Source organism: Jaculus jaculus, chromosome 8, assembly GCF_020740685.1.
Source record: "Jaculus jaculus isolate mJacJac1 chromosome 8, mJacJac1.mat.Y.cur, whole genome shotgun sequence".
Classification (NCBI taxonomy): Eukaryota; Metazoa; Chordata; class Mammalia; order Rodentia; family Dipodidae; genus Jaculus; species Jaculus jaculus.
Genome location: NC_059109.1, coordinates 2,038,109 through 2,058,813, shown reverse-complemented (window position 1 = coordinate 2,058,813; position 20,705 = coordinate 2,038,109). Strand labels below are relative to the sequence as shown.

At 56.5% G+C, this 20,705-nt stretch overlaps 3 protein-coding genes across 5 annotated transcripts in view; all 3 read left to right on the top strand.

The window, feature by feature from the left end:
• Positions 1 to 12,572, top strand: part of Notch4 (notch receptor 4) — a 29,657-nt gene extending 17,085 nt beyond the window's left edge. Inside the window, exons 19-31 of one of the 3 annotated variants that reach the window (XM_045156393.1) lie at positions 2,392 to 2,644; positions 2,878 to 2,990; positions 4,390 to 4,913; positions 5,490 to 5,873; positions 5,982 to 6,157; positions 6,552 to 6,771; positions 7,795 to 7,867; positions 7,958 to 8,096; positions 8,501 to 8,796; positions 9,020 to 9,167; positions 9,611 to 9,708; positions 9,849 to 10,445; positions 12,389 to 12,572. In XM_045156393.1, the coding sequence (XP_045012328.1) occupies positions 2,392 to 2,644; positions 2,878 to 2,990; positions 4,390 to 4,913; positions 5,490 to 5,873; positions 5,982 to 6,157; positions 6,552 to 6,771; positions 7,795 to 7,867; positions 7,958 to 8,096; positions 8,501 to 8,796; positions 9,020 to 9,167; positions 9,611 to 9,708; positions 9,849 to 10,445; positions 12,389 to 12,559 (3,192 nt within the window). In that variant the 3' untranslated portion in view covers positions 12,560 to 12,572. Of the gene's footprint in view, positions 1 to 2,391; positions 2,645 to 2,877; positions 2,991 to 4,389; positions 4,914 to 5,489; positions 5,874 to 5,981; positions 6,158 to 6,551; positions 6,772 to 7,794; positions 7,868 to 7,957; positions 8,097 to 8,500; positions 8,797 to 9,019; positions 9,168 to 9,610; positions 9,709 to 9,848; positions 11,091 to 11,256; positions 11,888 to 12,388 lie in introns of those variants that run through there. The other 2 variants (XM_045156395.1, XM_045156394.1) reach the window with 2 other exon arrangements.
• A 99-nt stretch (positions 12,573 to 12,671) lies between these two features.
• Gpsm3 (G protein signaling modulator 3) lies at positions 12,672 to 14,713 on the top strand. Its single transcript, XM_004671945.2, has 4 exons — positions 12,672 to 13,070; positions 13,237 to 13,348; positions 13,537 to 13,736; positions 14,063 to 14,713. Exons 1-4 carry the CDS (start codon positions 12,672 to 12,674, stop codon positions 14,198 to 14,200), a joined length of 849 nt encoding a protein of 282 aa, XP_004672002.2. The 3' UTR covers positions 14,201 to 14,713.
• Positions 14,714 to 15,481: 768 nt separating this feature from the next.
• On the top strand, positions 15,482 to 20,455 carry Pbx2 (PBX homeobox 2). The gene is made up of 9 exons (XM_004673258.2): positions 15,482 to 15,705; positions 16,728 to 16,801; positions 17,009 to 17,256; positions 17,352 to 17,542; positions 17,671 to 17,806; positions 17,899 to 18,052; positions 18,411 to 18,499; positions 18,624 to 18,710; positions 18,843 to 20,455. Exons 1-9 carry the CDS (start codon positions 15,482 to 15,484, stop codon positions 18,933 to 18,935), a joined length of 1,296 nt encoding a protein of 431 aa, XP_004673315.2. The 3' UTR covers positions 18,936 to 20,455.
• Positions 20,456 to 20,705: the final 250 nt, after the last annotated feature.

The window sequence follows — 20,705 nt, the reverse complement described above, 5'->3', positions numbered from 1 at the left end:
ATGCCTATGTCCTCCTCCTCCTCCTCCTCCTCCTCCTTCTCCTCCTCCTTCTCCTCCCGGGACCTGCGCCATGTATTCTCTCAGGCCTCATCTGGCCCATCCCAAGGCTTTCCTCCACGTCCCCAGCGATGTTGCCTCAGCCCAGTCCCTGCTGCTGCCTCTGCCTACACCAGCCTGCCTCACCCTCTGCCACTGGGTGGTGACCTGAAGTCACCTGCTTTCCAGGAGAGGCTAAACTGGGACTGAGGGTCAAGCAGCTTGACATCGGCACTCAGAATCACAACTCTTGATTGACTGATTGATTTGAGAGAGGTAGAAAGACACAGAGAGATAGTATGGATGCACCAGGGCCTCCGCCACAGTGAACTCCAGATCGCATGTACCACTCTGCATCCAGCTTTATACGGGTACTGGGGAATCAAACCCAGGTCATCAGGCTTTGAAAGCAAGTGCCCTTAAACTCTGAGCCATCTCTCTAGCCCCAGAACCACAATTTTTGACCAAAGGCAGATCCCCTAGACCACCCTTAGCCTCCCCTTTTAATTTCTCTCTTTTTTTTTTTTTTTTTTTTGGTTTTTCAAGGTAGGGTCTTACTCCAGCCCAGGCTGACCTGGAATTCACTATGGAGTCTCAGGGTGGCCTCGAACCCATGGCAATCCTCCTACCTCTGCCTCCCGAGTGCTGGGATTAAAGGCGTGCGCCACCACACCCGGCTTAATTTCATTTTTTAAACTTCTATGTTTTTTGCATATATGTGTGTGCTGTGTGTGTATCTGTGTCCATGTGTGGTCACACGTGTAAGGGGCACACGTGTGTGTGTATATGCACCTGTGTAGACAGAGGTCAATACTAGGTGTCTTTCTCAGTCATTCTGTAGGTATTTATCTAGAGACCTCACTCCTTGAACCTGGAGCTCCTTCATTTAGCTACACTGTAACCAGCAAGCGCTAGGGATTTCCCCATCTCTGCCTCTCCAGCACTGGGATTAAAGGTGTGCTCTGCCATGCTGACTTCTACATGGGTGCTGGGGATTTGAACTCAGTCCTCATGCTTGTGTGGTAAGCGTTTTACCCACTGAGCCATCTTCCCAGCCCCTCTTTTTTAAATCTTTAAAAAAATAATTATCCAGGTAGAGAAGCACACACCTTTAATCCCAGCACTCAGGAGGCAGAGGCAGGAGGAGCACCGTGAGTTCAAGGCCAGGTTGGGACTACAGAGTGAGTTCCAGGTCAGCCTGGGCTAGAGTGAGCTCCTACTTCAAAAAAAAAAAAAAAAATACTCTGTGTGTGTGTGTGCACACGTGCATGCATACCAAGGCCTGTTGCCTCTACAAAAAGAACACCAGACTCTTGCACCACTTTTTGGGAACTGAACCTGGTGCCCACAGGCTTTGCCAGCACGTACCTTCGCTCAGGGAGCCTTCTCCCCAGGCCCCCCACTCTTTAACCTTTTATGAAACTCCTGTTTTGAAGCAGGGATCTTACTGTGTAGCCCAGACTGCCTCCCAAGGCCTTCTGCCTTTGTCTTTGTGAAGCTGGGCTCACAGGCAGCAGAGCAGCTCTGGTCACCTCAGACACCGAGAGAGCAGCGGCTGATCAGCGAACTCTTCGGTCAGCCTCGCCTCCTCTTTCATGAAAGTCCCACCTCAGAGCTTCCAGCCGCCCTGCGCTCACTCCTACGCCCCTCGGGCTGTTTTTTCCTCGCGCTCTCTGTGGAACTCTTCCCAAGTCCCCAAAGCCTTCTGTCTGGGATGCTGTCCCCCTGGGGATCACGAGGGCGTCCAGAGCTTGTCCGTGACCTCTCTTTCACAAGCAGAGCGGCATGGAGCAGTCAGCTCATGGTGAAGGGCAGAGTGACAGATTTGCCTTGAAGTCCAGGGGTGACACTTAGAGCCTTGTGTGGCTTGTGCAAGTCACTTCACCCTTTCCAGGTGATCAGATGAGATAACCCTTGCAGCCGGCTGTTGGGTTTCATAAGGACACACACAAATAAATACAAAAACGCTAGCCGAACCGCTCTTGCAGCCTGAGAGCTCCCTGACTCCTTAGTGCCCCAAACTGTGCTTGGCACACAAAGCGCGCATCCACCCAGTACGTGCTTGAGGATTGGTTTATAAAGTCTGAGAGAGCCTGGAGGGCGTGTTGGCAGGGCAAAGAGGTTTTACCAGAACCCAGGCTCTGCTTACTGGCAGTACGCCACACTGCTTGCGCCTGGGGCGGCTCAGCAGTGTGTGACTAACAGCGGCGCGGCGCGTGGAAGGGCACAGGATGGAGCTGCGTGGGGCGGGGAGGACGGCGACTGCAGCGCCTCTGTTGAGTCAGAAGGAGCGGGCCGGCAGAGGACCGCGAGCTCAGGTCACCCACTGGTCCCTCGGGCCCTCTGTCCCTGCAGTGCGCCCCAGGCTACGACGGACAGAACTGCTCAAAAGAACTCGATGCTTGTCTGTCCCAACCTTGTCACAACCATGGAACCTGTACCCCAAAACCTGGAGGCTTCCACTGTGCCTGCCCTCCGGGCTTCGTGGGGCTACGCTGTGAGGGGGATGTGGACGAGTGTCTGGACCGGCCCTGCCACCCCACAGGCACTGCGGCCTGCCACTCTCTCGCCAACGCCTTCTACTGCCAGTGTCTGCCTGGACACACAGGTGAGGTTGGGATGGGAGCACAGGTACTTCCGGGGTACCTCAAAGCCTGCCAGAGAGACCCAAATAGTCCCCTACCTATGAAACAGCCTCATCCTCCCATCCACCCCCTATTTCCACACCCCACCCCAGAGGAGTCAGTAAGGACCCTGTGCCCGCAGACCTAATGCGGGGCCGACTCCCCTGAGCGGGTCAGGACTGAAGCCATGTGGTGTTTAATCTCACCCCCACCACAGGCCAGCGGTGTGAGGTGGAGATAGACCCTTGCCAGAGTCAGCCTTGCTCCCATGGAGGGTCCTGTGAGGCCACAGCAGGACCACCACCTGGTTTCACCTGCCACTGCCTCATGGTAAGTATATGCACAGCTGGCTTCTGTCTTGTCCCCCACACCAATGAACGATGAGAATGCAGGAGCCAGAGGTCTAAAGGGAAGCAGGGGGTAGGGCACTGCAGTGGAAATTACTGGACAGCCACTCCACGTTTAGACTGGTGAGTGGCTCTCAGACTCGCCCAGGGGAGAGCACTTTCAAGTGAGGGGTAGTAAGATGGCCAGCCTGGTCTACATAGCAAGTTCCAGGCCAGCCAGGACTTAACAGTAAGTCATTGTCAAGAGCTGAGAGAGGGGTTGGAGAGATGGCTCAGCGGTTAAGGGTGCTTGCTTACAAAATCTGCCGGCCTGGGTTTGATTCCCCGGTACCCACATAAAACCAGATGTGCAAGACGGCTCATGGTCTAGAGTTAGTCTGCAGTGGCAAGAGGGCCTGCTGTGCCCATTCTCCTCGCCACCCCTCCATAAGTAAAAGCATCTGGGAGGGAGAGAGAGAGATGAGGGGCTGGAGAGATGGCTCAAAAATTAAAGGTGCTTGCTAGCAAAACCTGATGCCTAGGGTTTGATGCCTCAGTACTCACATAAAGCCAAATGCACAAAATGGCATGTGTTTGAAGTTCGTCTGCAATGGCAAGAGGCCTGGTGTGCCCATTCCCTCCCTCCCTCTCTCCCTTTCTCTCTCTCCAAATAAGTGTGTGTGTGTGTGTGTGTGTGTGTGTGTGTGTGTGTGTGTGTGTGTGTTTTCCGAGGTAGGGTCTCTCTCTAGCTCAGGTTGACCTGGAATTCACCATGTAGTCTCAGGGTGGCCTTGAACTCATGGTGATCCTCCTACCTCTGCCTCCCAAGTGCTGGGATTAAAGTTGTGTGCCACCACGCCCAGCAATATAAATATTTTTTTAAAGACAGAGAAAGGAAGCAGAGGGGAGGGAGAGGGGAGGTAAAGGGTGTAGATGTGGGTGGGCTCAGATGCATGGATTAAACCGGGAGGCTTGGGACTGTGCCCCACTTTCTGTCATTAGCCTCACAACATCTATGAACCCAACCCAGGCATTACAATGTTAGCAGGGTGTGGTAGCACATGCTTTTAGTCCCAGCAGAAGTAGGAGAATTGCTGAGTTTGAGGTCAACCTGGGCTAGAGTGAGACCCTACCTCAAAAGCAAACAAACAAAAAACCCAAAAGCCACACTTTTCCCAGGTTGCTGCACACAGCTGTGGTTCAGTCACCAAATGTAACACAACAGTATGTGACATTAGCACAAGGCATAGTTTTGATATCTATGCCATGAGTAGTTTAATGTTCCCCAAGGCCACATTTAGACGCGACAATGTGGAACCCTCTGTGCCATGTTAACACTGGATGCTGGAGGGGAGAGGGAAGAATGACCAAGTCCTTCCCACGCTCTGTCCTTCCTGCCACAGGGTTTTGAAGGACCTACCTGCAGCCACAGAGCTCCTTCCTGCGGCCGCCATCACTGCCACCACGGAGGCCTGTGTCTGCCCTCCCCTCGGGCGGGCTTCCCTCCCCGCTGTGCCTGCCTCCGTGGCTTTGAGGACCCTGACTGCCTGACCCCCCCAGCTCAGAAAGGTTGCGGTCCACCCTCCCCCTGTCTACACAATGGCAGCTGTTCAGAGACCCCTGGGTCGGGCAGCCCAGGCTTCCGATGCTCCTGCCCTCCCGACTTTCTGGGGCCCCGGTGCCAAGGGCCAAGAGCCCAGGGCTGTGAAGGCCGAGGTGGTGACGGGGCCTGCGACGCTGGCTGCAGTGGGCCAGGGGGACGTTGGGATGGGGGGGACTGCTCCCTGGGGGTCCCAGACCCTTGGAAGGGCTGTCCCTCCCACTCTCAGTGCTGGCTTCTCTTCCGGGATGGGCAGTGCCACCCACAATGCAACTCTGAAGAGTGTCTCTTTGATGGCTACGACTGTGAGACACCCCCAGCCTGCACGTGAGCTTGAGCCTAATGGGGCTGGGGTCATGGTGGGGGGACACGGATGCCTGAGTTAATGTGAGCCTGGCGCCCACCGGGGCTGAGGGATGGGGTGGGAGTGGGAGTGGGGGGCTACGTAGATGCCTGGGTTTCAGAATGGCCACAGCCTAGATTCTAGGGAGTTCCCACCCTAATAACCACTGCTAAGCATAGAAGATGAGACTTCCAACCCAGGAGAATGGGGTAACAATGACATTATGTAGGGCATAGCCTCTCTCTGGTCTCCTCTCAGAGTTCTGGGGACTCGAGCCTCAAACTTACTTCCCTCAGCCCAATTGTCATGGAATATATCCCCTTATACCCAGCACCCCTGAGGATGAAGGGTCTTGAACCCTCTTTCAGGGAGAGAAGAGAGCTGGGGAGGAGAAAGGCTGGCCCTGGGAAACCTGTGACATCAGGGTGTCGGGCCCTCATCCTCAGCTGTGTTGCTGCCCCACTTAGCAACCGGTGTCCTAGGGGCCATGGAAGGGATTCTCCCTGAAGAAGGGAGGTGACTTTGGAGAAGTCCTGAGTCCACCTGTCCTCAACCCGCAGCCCTGCCTATGACCAGTACTGCCAGGACCACTTCCACAACGGGCACTGTGAGAAAGGCTGCAACAGCCCCGAATGCGGCTGGGACGGGGGTGACTGCAGGCCCCAGGACAGAGACCCGGAGTGGGGGCCCTCCCTCGCCTTGCTGGTGGTCCTGAACCCCCAGGCCCTGGAGCAGCAGCTGCTTACGCTGGCCCGAGTGCTATCCCTGACTCTGCGAGTCGGGCTCTGGGTGCGGAAGGAGGGCGGTGGCAGCAGCATGGTGTTCTCCTACCCGGGGGCCCGGGCCGAAGAGGAGCTCGGAGGAACTCGGGACCCTTCTCGTCAGGAGACGGCAGCCTCTCACACCCAGCCCCTGGGCAAGGAGACAGACTCCCTTGGTGCTGGGTGAGCGGTGACAGCAGGGAGGGAGGCCACATAGTCGAGTTCTTTGAACGGAAGAGGGAAGGGAGCCAGGGACTAACCTGAGGTCCCTGGGATGCCCCTTTCCCACAGGTTTGTGGTGGTGATGGGTGTGGATCTATCCCGCTGTGGCCCTGACCACCCAGCGCCCCGCTGTCCCTGGGACTCGGGGTTCCTGCTCCGCTTTCTTGCCGCGATGGCTGCGGTGGGAGCCCTGGAGCCCCTGCTGCCGGGACCCCTGCTGGCTGCTCACCCTCAGGCAGGCTCTGGTAGGTGACCCCTGCCCTTCGCTCTCACGCCATTTCACGTAAAGATGAAACAAGGCAGCAAAGACCCAAAATTTCTTTGTGGAAACTTCGCCTCCCACTACCTCTTCCTCAGACTGGGTCCTCACCTCAGCTATTAGTTCTTCGCTTATTTCCCCAAGTACTTTGTGCTAACCTCTGACATCTAACCAACGTTGGGTTCTAGCTTATGAAAGAATAGCAACTATCCGACAATCACTTTCATATTGTGCTTCCTGTGGCTTTGCTCAAAACATTTTGCCCCTAATGCATTAAACTACATCAGGCAGGTATTATCCCCACTTCGCAGATGAGGAAACTGAGGCAGAGGTGTCTGTCTAGGAATGGCTTCTCTCTGTGACTGTCTCTCTCCCACCAGGGCCTCCTGCCAACCAGCTTCCCTGGCCTATACTGTGCTCCCCAGTGGCTGGGGTCCTTCTCCTGGGCCTCGGGGCTCTTCTTGTCCTCCAGCTCATCCGGAGGCGTCGCCGAGAGCATGGGGCACTATGGCTGCCACCCGGTTTCACTCGAAAGCCTCAGACGCAGCAGGGTTCCCGCCGCCGCAGGCCCCCCCTGGGCCAGGACAGCATCCGCCTCAAGTGAGAGTGAGGAGGGCCTGGGGAGTCTGTCTTGTGGAGATATTATGATCAAAAGTGGTAATTAAAAAAAAAAAAAAGCTATTGTAGAGCCAGGGAGATAGCTCATGTCAGTAAAATGATTCCTGCTAAGCATGAGGTCCTGAGTTTCAGCCCCAGGACCCACATAAAAATGCTGGGGTCGTGACATACTGTAATCACAGCACTGAGGAGGATAGGTGTATCCCTGGAGGTCACTGGCCAGTCTAGTCTAGTTAGGGAATTATGGGCAAAGAAAGATCTTGTCTTGGCCAGACATGGTGGTACATGTCTTTAATGCCAGCACTTTAATCCCAGGGAGTCAGAGGTAGGATCACTGTTCAAGGCCAGCTTGAAACTACATAATGAATTCCAGGTCAGCCTGGGCCAGAGTGAGACCCTACCTTGAAAAACCAAAAAGAAAATAAATAAAAATAGAGAGCCAGGGCCAGTGGCACATGCCTTTAATCCCAGCACTCAGAAGGCAGAGGTAGGAGGATCGCCATGAGTTCAAGGTCACCCTGAGACTACATAGTGAATTCCAGGTCAGCCTGAGCTAGAATAAGACCCTACCTCAAAAAATAATAATAATAATAATAATAATAATAATGAACTGACATTAATGTAAGTCATCTTTTTAAATATATTTTATTTACTTGAGAGAGAATGGGTACAGCAGGGCCTCCAGCCACTGCAAATGAACTTCAGATGCATGCTCCACCTTGCGCATCTGGCTTACATAGGTCCTGGAGAGTTGAACCCGGACCTTTGGCTTTGCAGGCAAACGCCTTAACCGCTAAGCCATCCCTCCAGCCCTGGATGGAGTTTCTAAGGATCAACATCCAGGGTTGTTCTTTGGCCTCCACATTCACGTGCACTCATGTGTAGCTGTGCACATATTGGGGGGGGGGGAGAAAAGCTACTACAGCCATTGAGGGGTAGGAAGGTTGCTGGAAGTCCTGGAGGTTCTGACTGATCCTCACCTGTGGAACCTAAACCCTCTTCCAGGGTGCTGAAGCCAGAGGCAGAAGTTGATGAGGACGGCGTGATGATGTGCTCCGGCCCCGAGGAAGGCGAGGAGGTGGGCCGGGCAAAAAGGCCAGGGGCGGGCATGGTACGGAGGTGCATGCACACATCAGGGGCCATCACTGCTCCCTGCTCCTGCCCCAAGGTTGAAGACCTGGCCCCACCCTCCAAGTGCCAGCCCTGGCCGCTGAGTGGAAGCTGTGGAGAGCTCCCACAGGTTGCCATGCTGACACCACCTCAGGAGTCCGAGATGGAGGCTCCTGACGCGGACACCTGTGGACCTGGTAAACGAGCCAACTGAAACTGAGAAAAGGGCCAGGGCAGCCCTGTAGGAAGCAGAAAGTCCTTTAGTGTCAGAACTGAAGGAACTAACATTAGAGTGGATGCCTTCGCACAGCCGACCCTCAGACAGCAGGCCGCCATCACCTGTAGGGATGCCAGTCCTGGCTCCACCACTAGCTCAGGAACTTGAGATGTTGAGCAGTTTCATCCAGCCCTCTACGCAAGTGTGACCCAGACTCAAGTGGGACAGCCACTGCCTGACAATGTTAGCAAACAAGGCCTTCGTATTTCTTTTACTGTCACTTCAAAGACACTACATCTAGGCTCTGGTTGTCCCTGAGCCTCCACGGTCTCCTTTCCCTCGTAGGTCCTTTCGATTGACCTATTAACTCATTTTCACCCACAGATGGGGTAACCCCCCTGATGTCAGCAATGTGCTGTGGGAAAGTGGAGCCCAAGACCATCCAGGGACCGTGGCTGAGAAGTCCCCACCCCTGTGAACCACTACCGGATGGAGAAGCCTACCCCCAGGCTAACACCATGGGCACTGGAGAGACTCCCCTGCACCTGGCTGCTCGATTCTCCAGGCCAACTGCTGCCTACCGCCTCCTTGAGGCTGGAGCCAACCCCAACCAGCCAGATCGGGCAGGGCGCACTCCACTTCACGCTGCTGTGGCTGCTGATGCGCGGGAGGTCTGCCAGGTTAGCAAGCCTCACGGGGTCCCTGAAGGGAACAGGATCGAGCTTACAAGTAAAACTAAGCAGAGGTCTCCCCTGGGGTTTGAAGAAGAGGAAAGGGAAGGATATAGGAAGCACTGAAAGAGGAAGGTGGCTAGTCGTGAGAAGGCAGCTGACAGTGAGAGGGGCCCGATCTAGCAGTACAGGGGGTCACGGTCCTTTGTGTCCCCGCTCTCCCCCGACCCAGCTGCTGCTGGCCAGCAGACAGACTGCCGTGGACGCACGCACTGAAGACGGGACCACACCGTTGATGCTGGCTGCCAGGCTGGCAGTGGAGGACCTGGTCGAAGAACTGATTGCGGCCCGAGCAGACGTGGGCGCCAGAGATAAAAGGGGTATGGATGAGGAGATGCTGAGAAGTGTAAGATGAGGGGCAAAATGTAGGCTCCGCAAAGGGACCTATGGGAGGCTGGGGCATTCCCTCCCTGTCAAGCAAGGCCCGCGAGACCCCTCCATCTTTCTCAACAACACACCCCTTGCCCTGGTCTACTGAGAACCCAGAAGGCGTGTGACTGCGGGCAGAGGGAGGAGGGGCGGGGAGTCCTCGGTCCCACCGACCCAGAACAATGCCCATTGTCACTCCCGCGCGCCCGTGACGTCACCTAGGCAACGCTTCCGGAAGGCTGCGGGTCACCAGGGAAACGTTTCCCGCCTTTGAGGAACACAAGTGGCCCTGATTCACCACCTTCCCCGACATACACACCCCCCAGACAAGGTCAGAATCCCTGGGAAACCCCGGGCCGTGGGGGTAACTCCCCATTGCCGCCCCCACTCCTAGGAAAGACCGCCTTGCACTGGGCCGCTGCCGTGAACAACGCCCGGGCCGCCCGCTCCCTTCTCCAGGCTGGAGCCGACAAAGACGCCCAGGACGGCAGGGTGAGAGCCCCGGCACGCTTCCCCCCACCCACAAAAATATAAATTTTTTTTAAAACGCGCGGGAATCCCGCAAACCCGGAGGGGCGGGGCCACTGTCCGTGTGGGCGTGGTCTCATGACGCCCCCCCCCCAACTCCGCAGGAGCAGACACCCCTGTTCCTGGCGGCCCGCGAGGGCGCCGTGGAGGTGGCCCAGCTGCTGATAGGCCTGGGGGCGGCCCGAGGCTTGCGGGACCAGGCCGGACTGGCCCCCGGCGACGTCGCCCGCCAGCGCAACCACTGGGACCTGCTGACGCTCCTGGAAGGCACGGCGCCGTGCGAGGCGCGGCACAAAGCGCAGCCGGGCCGCCGGGCCGGGGCCCTTCCGCGCACGCGCGCCGCGTCGGGGGGCGGGGCCACGCCGCGCGGCTGCGGGACGCCGTCGGCCGGGGCGCGCGCGCGGGGGGGCGGGGCCTGCGTGCACGCGCGGGCCCGGTCGCTGGACTTGGGCGCGCGGGGGGGCGGGGCCTACGCTCACGCCCGGGGCCCGTCTGCAGGCGCCGCGCCTCCGCCGTCCCGCGCCCGCAGGTTCTCCGCAGGCTCGCGCGGGCCTCGGCCCAGCCCGGCGATGGCGCGCGGGAGAGCCGGGGCGGGAGCCGGGCGCGGGGGCATGGCCGCGGAGGATGACGGCGCCCGGGATTGGGGAGCCTGCGTCCCGCCCCCTTGCCTGACCCCCTCCCCGGACCGCGTATCTCCTCAGGTTGTTTGGGGTCTTCCCGTCCACCAAGAAAGAGCCGTAAACCCGGGCGGAGGAAGTCAGAGATAGGGCGCTACGAGGGAGGCGGGGAGGAAGTCTAAAAGCCCATGCAGATAACAGGCAGTCTGGGAGGCTCCCCAGACTTTTAAGATTAAGCCCCATGATGGCGTGGGGGGAGGAGGGTCTTGAGTAGTCTTTCTCCCAAAGTGCGTAGGACCACCAGAACCGTCCTGGTCTTCCACGTAGAACAGCCGCAGCACTGGGAAGAGGGCTTGGGCTGCTGGGATGGGGCCGGCCCTGGCCTTTGCTAGAGAATAAGGGAGGCTTCAGGACTAGGTGGAGTGCGAAGCACCCCTCACCTGGAGCTTTCAAGAACTAAGGGCAGCTAGGATGTAAAATGTTCTTTCTCCTAGATGGCTCCCCAAGGGAGCCCGTATCATCCTTGGCCCACAAATAGCTGACAAGTATTTATCGAGCGCCAACTATGTGCCAAGGGCTGTGTAGCTGCTGAAATGTGGCCCAGCTGACGGCCCTGGCCCTGCCTGTCCCCAGCAAGGAAACGGGTTCAGGGATGAAACACCACCCTTTAGCCCACTGCCATCTCTTATTTAAGAACTGTCACCAGTAATAAAGCTGATCTGAAGTGTCGCTTTTTTCTTTTTGGATGGGTTGGAGGAGTGAAGTGAGGAAGCATGGGGGGTTTAGGTGAGGACAGATGTAAGTAGATCTTGGGGGGGTCCCATGTTCATTTGGGGTATCACCTGAAAGCTCGAGTCCCTAGTCGCCCAGGTGATACAGATGTCCCTCATCCAAGGGCATTTAGAGATAGCAGGAGATTCCTGAGGCCTCGAGAAGAAGAAGACGGCACACCTGAAACCCCTCGCCTTTCAGCCTCATGAGTGCCGGTAATGGGCCTGAGGTGTGGAACCATGGGACGTTCTGAAAACTAATAACTTACGTGTATTAAGAATTCAACCCTTGTAAGGTGGGTGCTATTAAAACCCAGTTAAAGGACTATGGAGATGGCCCAGCAGTTAAAAGGTGCTTGCTTGCAAAGACTGCCAGCCCAGGGTTCAACATGCTCCAGCATCCATTTAAAGCCAGTTGCTGAGACTACACATATAACATGCAAATGAGTAAATTTTTTTTTAAAAAGGTGACTTTGAAAACGGTCATGAAGATTTTATTTGCTTAAGACTGCAAGGCGTTAAGTGTTAAAACCGGATCTCCATCACCCTTCCATGCTCCAAACCACTTAGCTATGATTCCCTTCACAAAGTGTGTGGCTATGGAAAGACCCCAAATGTTTGTTCCCTTAGTGCCGACCATCCTGACTTAACATCAGTCAAAGATCAAGCCACAGCCAGGCTTGGTGGCCCATGACTTTAATCCCAGCATTTGGGAGGCAGAGGTAGGAGGATCACCATGAATTTGACACCACCCTAAGACTACATAGTGAATTCGAGGTCAGCCTGGGCTACAGTGAGACCCTACTTAGAAAAACAGAAAAAAAAAAATGAAAAAAGCTTAGTGCGGTGACTCATGCCTTTAATCCCAGCACTATAGAGGCAGAGGTAGGAAGATCACTGAATTGGAGACCAGCCTGGAACTACATAGTGACTTCCAGGTCAGCCTGAGCTAGAGTGAGACCCTACCTTGGGGTGGGGAGTGGGGGAATTCTGGTCCGGTGTGGTGAAGCTCTCAGGAGGCAGAGGCAGGAGGATCACCGTGAATTCGAGGCCACCCTGAAAATATATAGTGAATTGCAGGCCAGCCTGGGCTAGAGCAAGACCCTAGCTCAGGGAAAAAAAAAAAAAAAAAAGTTGAAAAAGATCAAGCAAGGCGAGTAGTCTTCTATTTCTGTACCCACGTTCATGACCAAACGTTCCCTGTCTCTTGTGGGCAGTAAGCTAAATTGCCACAGTGCTGCATTTCTTATCCCCTAGACTGCAAGCCACTTGAGGGCAGTGGTAATTATCAACTCACAGTTCCTGAATATTTGCGACGTGTGTGACTCAGTGCTGGGGAATATATGTGGAGACCAAGCTGTCGTCGGTCTGTCTGCTCACTGGAACCACGGCCCTCGCGGTGCCACTGAGTCGGAGAAGCTTCTCTGAGGGCCAAATCTTACAACAAGACCCCTCAGGGCGTCTTGGTCTGGGGGAGGAGCCTCATGGAGAGCGAAACCACTTCCTGTGTAGCTAGTTACCGCGCTGAAGGGGAGGCGGGATGGAGGGAGCACAGCCTGGGGCTGGAGGACCAACAGACTGGAGATGGGAAGGCTGGAATTTGTTCCGAATCCACAGGCCTCTCCTTCCACTCGTGCAGCTGCAGGAGATTTTCCCAGTCCTCCGGTCTCCCCTGGGGGGAGAGAGGTCAAACAAGCTGCTGGGGTGGAAGAGAGAATGGAGGAAGTTGACAGGGATGGGCGGGCCCACGGTGGGGGGGCTGACCAGGAACCTAGCTTCCTGCTTAGAACCCAGGCATCCATCCCCCAGCTCACCCCCACCCCCTCAGAAACCCAAGGTTCCAGCCCTCCTCCCAAATCCCAGCCACCCCTACCCCAAAGTTTCTCTCCGCTGGAGGATGGAGGCTGAAAGACCCACGGAAGAAGACGACGGTGAGCAGGTGAGCTGGGCACTACTGCGTGGGGAGGCTCGCACAGAGAGAAGGGAGGTGTGGTGATGGACACAGGGGCTTGGACATACCAAAGGCAGGAACAGGAACAGAGGAAGTGGGTCTAGCACTCTGCCCACCCCTCCCTGGCTTAACTGGATGGCTATCTCCACAACAGGGACCCCGGCCAGATGGGCTGGATGAGCACGGCTGGCCCCCTGTGAACTCCCCCACCACTCGGCCTTGGCGATCTGCTCCTCCGTCCCCTCCACCAGGAGCCCGTCACACAGGTACCTCACAGAACCACGGAACCCCTGATCCCGCTACCAAGCCTGCCCCAGTGTGGGCCCACAACCATCCGTGACACCTGCTTGGCCTTAACCCGTAGTCTCTGATGAGCTCACCCTGTCCCCATCCCTCACTGCTCCTGTCTGCCACCTCCTTGGGGTCTCTGAGTCCCCCTCCCTCCTCTCCCCAGTTCTGGGGCCCCTTTCGGCCTCCCTGCTCTCCCTGCAGACAGAGCTCCTTCTGGACCTGGTGGCTGAGGCCCAGTCCCGCCGCTTAGAGGAGCAGAGGGCCACCTTCCACACCCTCCAGGTCCCCAAGAACCTAGCCCCAGCCCTACCCCGACCTCTTGAGGAAAAAGAACAGCTTTACACCACCATCCTTAGCCACCAGGTAAGACAGACCCTCTCCTACACATGAAAGACCTAAGTTCCTGTTCTCTGAACTTTTTGTTGTTTCTTCGAGGTAGGGTCTCACTCTAGCCCAGGCTGGTCTGCAACTCACTGCGACCCTCCTGCCACTGTCCCCCGAGTGCTGGGACTAAAGGTGTGCGCCACCACACCCGGCTACTTTTTTCTCTAGGCATATGCCACTTTTCCAGCCCCTAGGCACCCCCATCCCCCTCACAGGTTTCCTGTCTGCCCCCACACATCTGGCTCCTCTCATCCTCACCTGCACTCTAGCTTTACCAATGGCCCCCTCTTCCTCCACTCCTCCAGTGCCAGAGAATGGAAGCCCAGCGATCAGAGCCTCCGCTACCCCCAGGGGGACAGGAGCTCTTGGAGTTGCTACTGAGGGTTCAGGGTGGGGGCCGAATGGAGGAGCAAAGATCCAGACCCCCGACGCACACCTGCTGAGACCTGAGCCCACACGAGCCCCTCTTTCTTGGGGCTCTGAGCTGGGCCGCCTACTGCATGCCTCAACCCTGCTTGACAGGGGTACCAGGGAGGGACGACCGAGAAGATACGGCAGCATTCACCACCCTCAGCGTCTTCACGTGCGCAAACCCTGGGAATAGCCAAAGGACAGTCGCTTTAGTCCCTCATCAAGGGTGCTGGACTGAGGTTGTAGGGAGTGGCTGGGAGTCTGTCCTGAGCTGTCCACCGACCTGAAAGGATGTGAGGGCTCTGGCATGCCCTGGGTGGGCACACAAAGACAAATCTCAGGTTAGGACCCGAAACACCCACATCCTCTTTCCCAGTAAGAAGGAAGGAAGAGAGAAGAAGACTGTTCTCCAACCCCCAGCCCCAAGGCCGGGGTGGGAGGGAGGGGGGGGGTCTAAAGGCTGTAAAGGCACCTTTAGCCCTGCTCACCGTTGTTCTGAATCTGTCTCATGTTTTGGCCGTATGAATAAATGTAATTTCCCTTTGGACTGAAGACTGATATCTGGGGCGCAAGGCTGGAGGGTAGAAAGGTTAGACCAGAGGGCGCCTCTCTCTCTCCCAGGTCTGGCCAGAGGCCAACTCCCCTCCCTGGCTGCTTAATTACTGGCTCATTAAGCTGCGGCTGGAGACCTCCCTAATCATCTCCCCCAACCCCCCTCGCCTGGTTTTAATTAAGTCGAACAGGGAGGGGAGTCATTAGAACAAAAAATATGAAGTGCGCTGTGCACATGCTGGCGACCGGGGTGCACATCGGAGATCCGGAACTCGGCACCCCGGTGGCGGATGCACGCCCCCCCACCCCCCCATCAACGCCGGCTCGTCCCGTCCCGGGCCGCACCGGGCCCAACCCCAGGCCGGGCCCGCAGCGTCCCTCTCCCCGCCTCCGCTCGCGGAGCGTGCCCGCCCCCGGCTCCGCCCCGTTTCTCCCAGCCTCTCCCCTCCTCTTCCTCCCGCTCCCCTCCCCCACTCCTCCCTCCTCCCTCTCGCACACACACCCCCGCCTGGGCCTCCTCTCTCTTCGGCTCCATTTTCTCCGCCGCCGGGGGCCGGGGTCTCCTGTGGGGGCCCAGCCGGTACCCCAGGTCTCCCTTCAGTGCCGGGGGTGAACCCCGGGCAGGGAGAGCCGGGAGGCGGGGGTTGGGGCGGAGGGAACAGCGGCCCCGGCGAGTTTGGTGGGGGGGGAGAGGGAGGGAGGGAAGTCACCGGGCGGGGGAGGGGCGGAGCGGGGAGGGGGCCTCAGGGCCCCCCCCAGCTATGGACGAGCGGCTGCTGGGGCCGCCCCCTCCAGGCGGGGGCCGGGGAAGCCTGGGGTTGGTGGGTGGCGAGCCGGGGGGACCTGGAGAGCCTCCCGGTGGCGGAGGAGACCCCGGTGGGGGAAACGGGGGGGTCCCGGGGGGCCGAGGGAAGCAAGACATCGGGGACATTCTACAGCAGATAATGACCATCACCGACCAGAGCCTGGATGAGGCCCAGGCCAAGTGAGTGCCCCCGCCCCGGGACCCCGCTCACAAGCTCTTGAGTCCTCTGGAAGGCCCCCTCCCTCCTCCAGGGCCCTCTCGAGATCCTACAACTCTCTCTCCTTAGCGGTAGTGGTCCCCTCTCAAATCTCCCTTCACTCCCCCAGGCCCTGAAGCCTCCACCGAGGGGAACCCCAGATGGTCTCGCTCCCCTTCTAACCTTTTGCTGACCCCTACACTTTCCTGGGCCGGCCCCATCTCCTGAGCTCCCGTCTGGCTTCCGGACTTAGAAACTGTTCTTGGAGGGTGCCGTCTTCCCTGACTCTCCTCCCAGCCCACCACCGCATTCTCTGCAGGTCGGGGTCTCCACCACACCCCTGCCCAGAGCTTCTCGCACTACTTTGCTACCAAAGCCCCGGGCCTCCAGGGGTCCCCGCACACCCTTCCCACGGCTCGGTCTCACCACTCACACACTGTACCGAACTCCCTACTTAGCCCTGCATCCCCAGGCTCTCTGACACCTCAAACTCCTGGAGTTTCCTCCATGTCAGCCTCCACCTCTCTTCTGAGATCTACCTAGTCGCCCTCATCCTCCAGTCACCCCAGATCTTTCCTCCATCCCTTTTCTGGACCATCTCCCAAAGGCCCAGCCCACCCATGGAGCTGTAGCCTGCCCCCGGCCCCTTCCTTCTGCTTCCTAGAGCCAAGCAGCTTCCTCACGTGATGGGAGCAGATCAGTTCCTAAGAACACCCCCAGCCTCTGCCTACCCATATCCGTGCTTTCCCCCTCTTTGTTTCCAGGCTCCCTTCTCACACCCTCCTGACATTCCCCCCACCCTTACTTGTGTTTCTGTATGTAGCCCCTGGCCCCTGAACTTTTTTTTTTTTTTAAATAGTCTCACTCTAGCACAGGCTGCATTATGTGGTCACTGGGTGGCCTTGAACTCATGGCGATCCTCTTACTTCTGCTGGGATTAAAAGGCGTTGTGCCACCACGCCCGGCTTCCCTGAACTTTTCTTTCCCCATTCCCATTCCTCCCAAGGAAACATGCTCTAAACTGCCACCGAATGAAGCCTGCTCTCTTTAGTGTCCTGTGTGAAATCAAAGAGAAAACCGGTATGTGGGTCCCCCTCTGATTCCTCAGCTCTAGGGCTAAGAGTTTGGCAACTTGAGGCCCTGAGGAAAGTGGGAGGGGGAAGGGTTGCTAAGAGGGACTGGGGAAGGAACCAAAGTCTGGAAACTTGGGTCTTCAGGAGGCACCAGGAGATCGGAGCACTGGGTGAGGGGTCCCTGGGGCCCTAAGTCCACTTGCCTGCATGCTAGGCCTCAGCATTCGAAGCTCCCAGGAGGAGGAGCCGGTGGACCCGCAGCTGATGCGCTTGGACAACATGCTTCTGGCAGAGGGTGTGGCTGGGCCTGAAAAAGGGGGGGGCTCCGCAGCAGCAGCTGCAGCCGCTGCAGCCTCTGGGGGTGGCGTGTCCCCTGACAACTCCATTGAACACTCGGACTACCGCAGCAAGCTTGCCCAGATCCGCCACATCTACCACTCGGAGCTGGAGAAGTATGAGCAGGTGAGACTGGGAGGTGGAGGCGAGCAGAGAGGCTGTGTGGAGGGAATCCCCAGCCCACAGGGCCCCTCAGGCAGCCCACCTTGCCCCAACGACAGGCATGTAACGAGTTCACAACCCATGTCATGAACCTGCTGAGGGAGCAGAGCCGCACCAGGCCCGTGGCCCCCAAGGAGATGGAGCGAATGGTGAGCATCATCCATCGCAAGTTCAGCGCCATCCAGATGCAGCTCAAGCAGAGCACCTGCGAGGCTGTCATGATCCTGCGCTCCCGCTTCCTGGATGCCAGGTGGGGTTTGGGGACCCAGACCACACCCCCAGTTCCTTCCCATTCCTCTCCAAGACCCTGGGCCATCCTGTTGCACCATGGGGCACCTGGAATTAACAGAGCACCCTCAACACCTTTCTCCCTCTTAGACGGAAACGCCGGAACTTCAGCAAACAGGCCACTGAGGTCCTGAACGAATATTTCTACTCCCACCTGAGTAACCCATACCCCAGTGAGGAGGCTAAGGAAGAGCTCGCCAAGAAGTGTGGCATCACCGTCTCTCAGGTACCTGGGCCTGGGGACAAGGAATTTGGGGTTCAAGTGCTCTCCAGTGATGCTGGGTGAGGGACTCCAGGGGTGACCCTCTCTGCCCACAGGTCTCCAACTGGTTTGGCAACAAGCGGATTCGCTATAAGAAAAACATTGGAAAGTTCCAGGAGGAGGCAAATATCTATGCTGTGAAGACGGCCGTGTCAGTCGCCCAGGGAGGCCACAGCCGCACCAGTTCCCCTACACCCCCTTCCTCTGCAGGTGGAGCCGACTGCCACCCTGGCTAACTGTTTTTCACGCTTCCTGCTTTTGTTCCCACTTCCTGTCTAGGCAGGATTATGGCAGAGAGAACTTTTAGGGGTGAAAGGGACCAAGCTAAGATGGGGGTGATGATGTCAGGGATTGAGGGCTCTCCAAGTTGCTCTGCCTGCCAGTGAGTGGCTAGGGCAGGCTCGGGAATAAACTGCTCTTTCCCAGGGTGGGACTGTTCTGTGGGTAGTTTGTATGTAATCCATGTACGTCCCCAGAGAACTAGCTTAGAGGGCTTTCTGGAGCTTCTCTTATCTGCCATCTCAGGGCCCCTTGTATTTTTCCCTAATTCCCTCTGTGCTCTCTCAAGGCTCTGGCGGCTCTTTCAATCTCTCAGGATCCGGAGACATGTTTCTGGGAATGCCTGGCCTCAATGGAGACTCCTATTCTACTTCCCAGGTCAGGATCCCACATCCTCTTGCATAGGGCTTACCCCAGCCACACACACCCCCAACTCTTAGCATATAAAACCTCCTTTCCTGAGACTTCCTCACTGTGTCACACCTTCCTCTGCGGCCTACAGGTGGAATCACTCCGACACTCCATGGGGCCGGGGAGCTACGGGGATAGCCTTGGGGGAGGCCAGATGTACAGTCCTCGGGAGATGCGGGTGAGTGGATTGGCATATGCGTCTGGCCCTTGTCTCCAGCTCTCACCAGAACTGCAGGGCTCCGTCCTGGCACTGTGGTCCCGACACAGGGTTTCATTGCCCCCTAATTCCACTGTCCCTCTCTTTTTCCAGGCCAATGGTGGCTGGCAGGAAGCTGTGACCCCATCCTCAGTGACATCCCCAACAGAGGGACCAGGAAGTGTTCATTCTGACACCTCCAACTAATACCACCCCTCAGGGTCTTAGGAGTGGGCGCTCCCACAAGACCACTCTTGAAGAGGACACAGGCATCTAGAGGACAAACCCCAAACAGAAGCACAAAACAGAAGGGCAAATGGGGTTGTGCCCTCCCTGACTAGACTGCAGTGCTGGGGTGCTGACTACGTGGCAGGGAGAATGGGGCTCCTAAGGGAAGAGTGGGGTCTGTCTCCCCTTTACTTTCCTTTTTCCGGTCTTTCTCTTCTCCCTTGTCTTACACAGAAGATAACTATTTTAGAATCCTCTCTTCCTCTCTCATATACACACCCACATACAACTATTCTGTTTGTCTCTCTGGGCTCCCTGCCCTCCCCCAACTTTCCCTTCCCCACCCCACTTATATGCTCTGGAATCTGGAGACGTCAGCCCTGCCCGACCCAGAGATGCCAAAAATGGGGACTCCTGGACAGAGGACATGGGCCACGCCCCTGTGCATCCCCACTCCCCGCCCCTCCAGACGGCTTTATTACCTCATACGCAGCTCATCTTAAACCAATAGAATTGCTCGGTGGACGAGAGTGTCTGACTCAGATATCTACCTCGGAGGGAGTTTCTGCTACTTTAGGGAATTGTTGACTGGGTTTTAGGGTTTAACTTTTTTTTTTTTTTTTTTTTTTAAAGAACAGAAACCCTGGGACCCATCTGTATTTTGGGGGATTTTGTTGTTGGTTCCCAACTTTTAATTTAGTTTTGGGAAGTAGGTGGGTTGTTTTTATTTTTTAAGTAAGCATACAGGTTTCTTCTTTTATTTCTTGGCTGTCCCATGTTAGAGGTGATGGCCAAAGGGGTCCTGGTAAGAGAATGGGACAAACCGAACAGGTGAAGGGCACCTGGCTGTAGGCCTGCCCATTGGGAAGTGAATTTTGTGGGGTGCCAAGCCCTCCCCCCTCAGAGTTGCTTGGGTTTCTTATCTTGTGCAACCAAGTGTCTGCTGTATTTGACATGGAGGCCTGAGGGGCTTGCCTTGCTGACCTCATGTCTGATCCCCTCTCCCCTCAACTCTTGAACAATTCACACCACCCTTGATAATTTTGAGAGAATCAAAGATGCTACCATGTGTGACATGTTAATTTTAAAAAGTTTGCAGATTGGAGAAGAATGATGAGGGGTTCTTGCCAAATACGGGCCGAGGGCTTTGATATGTATCTCCCTCAGTGTCCCCAGAAATAAGGTATCTTTTTCTCCTCATGCCAAAATCGGGGTGAGGTGAGGAGGGAGATCACAAAAAGCCAGGTTTGGGGGAAAAGTAATGACACTGTTCCATCCTCAGCCCTGAACCCTTCTGATCCCCTAAAACATCCTCAGGATATTACAAGACTGAGTGGGAACCCCTCCCATCAAAGACCTGGGCAGGACTGGGGCAGGTCGGGGGTATGATGGGTGTGGGTGGTGGGAGGTGGGCCAAGGGCAGTTCTCTCCTCACTTGTAAACTTGTAGTTTCACGGAAAAAAAAAAAAATCAATTTTAAATAAAGAAATTTCTTCTTTCCCTGGGTTTAGTTGAGATTTTTTTCCCCCATAAAATATAAAAAGCTCTACCTAGAAAGGAATGTCTCTCACAAAACCCCAACAGGTTTCTGCCCTGTCCCCAGCCTTGATCTCAAAACAAAGACCCCCATGTCCACCTCTGGTGACAACAGATCAGCCTGAACCCTGTTGCCTAGCAACCCTGCCTAGTCAAGATGGAGGTCCAGGCAGCCCTCAGTGTGGGGCTGATGGGATATGGCAGGGGGCTAGA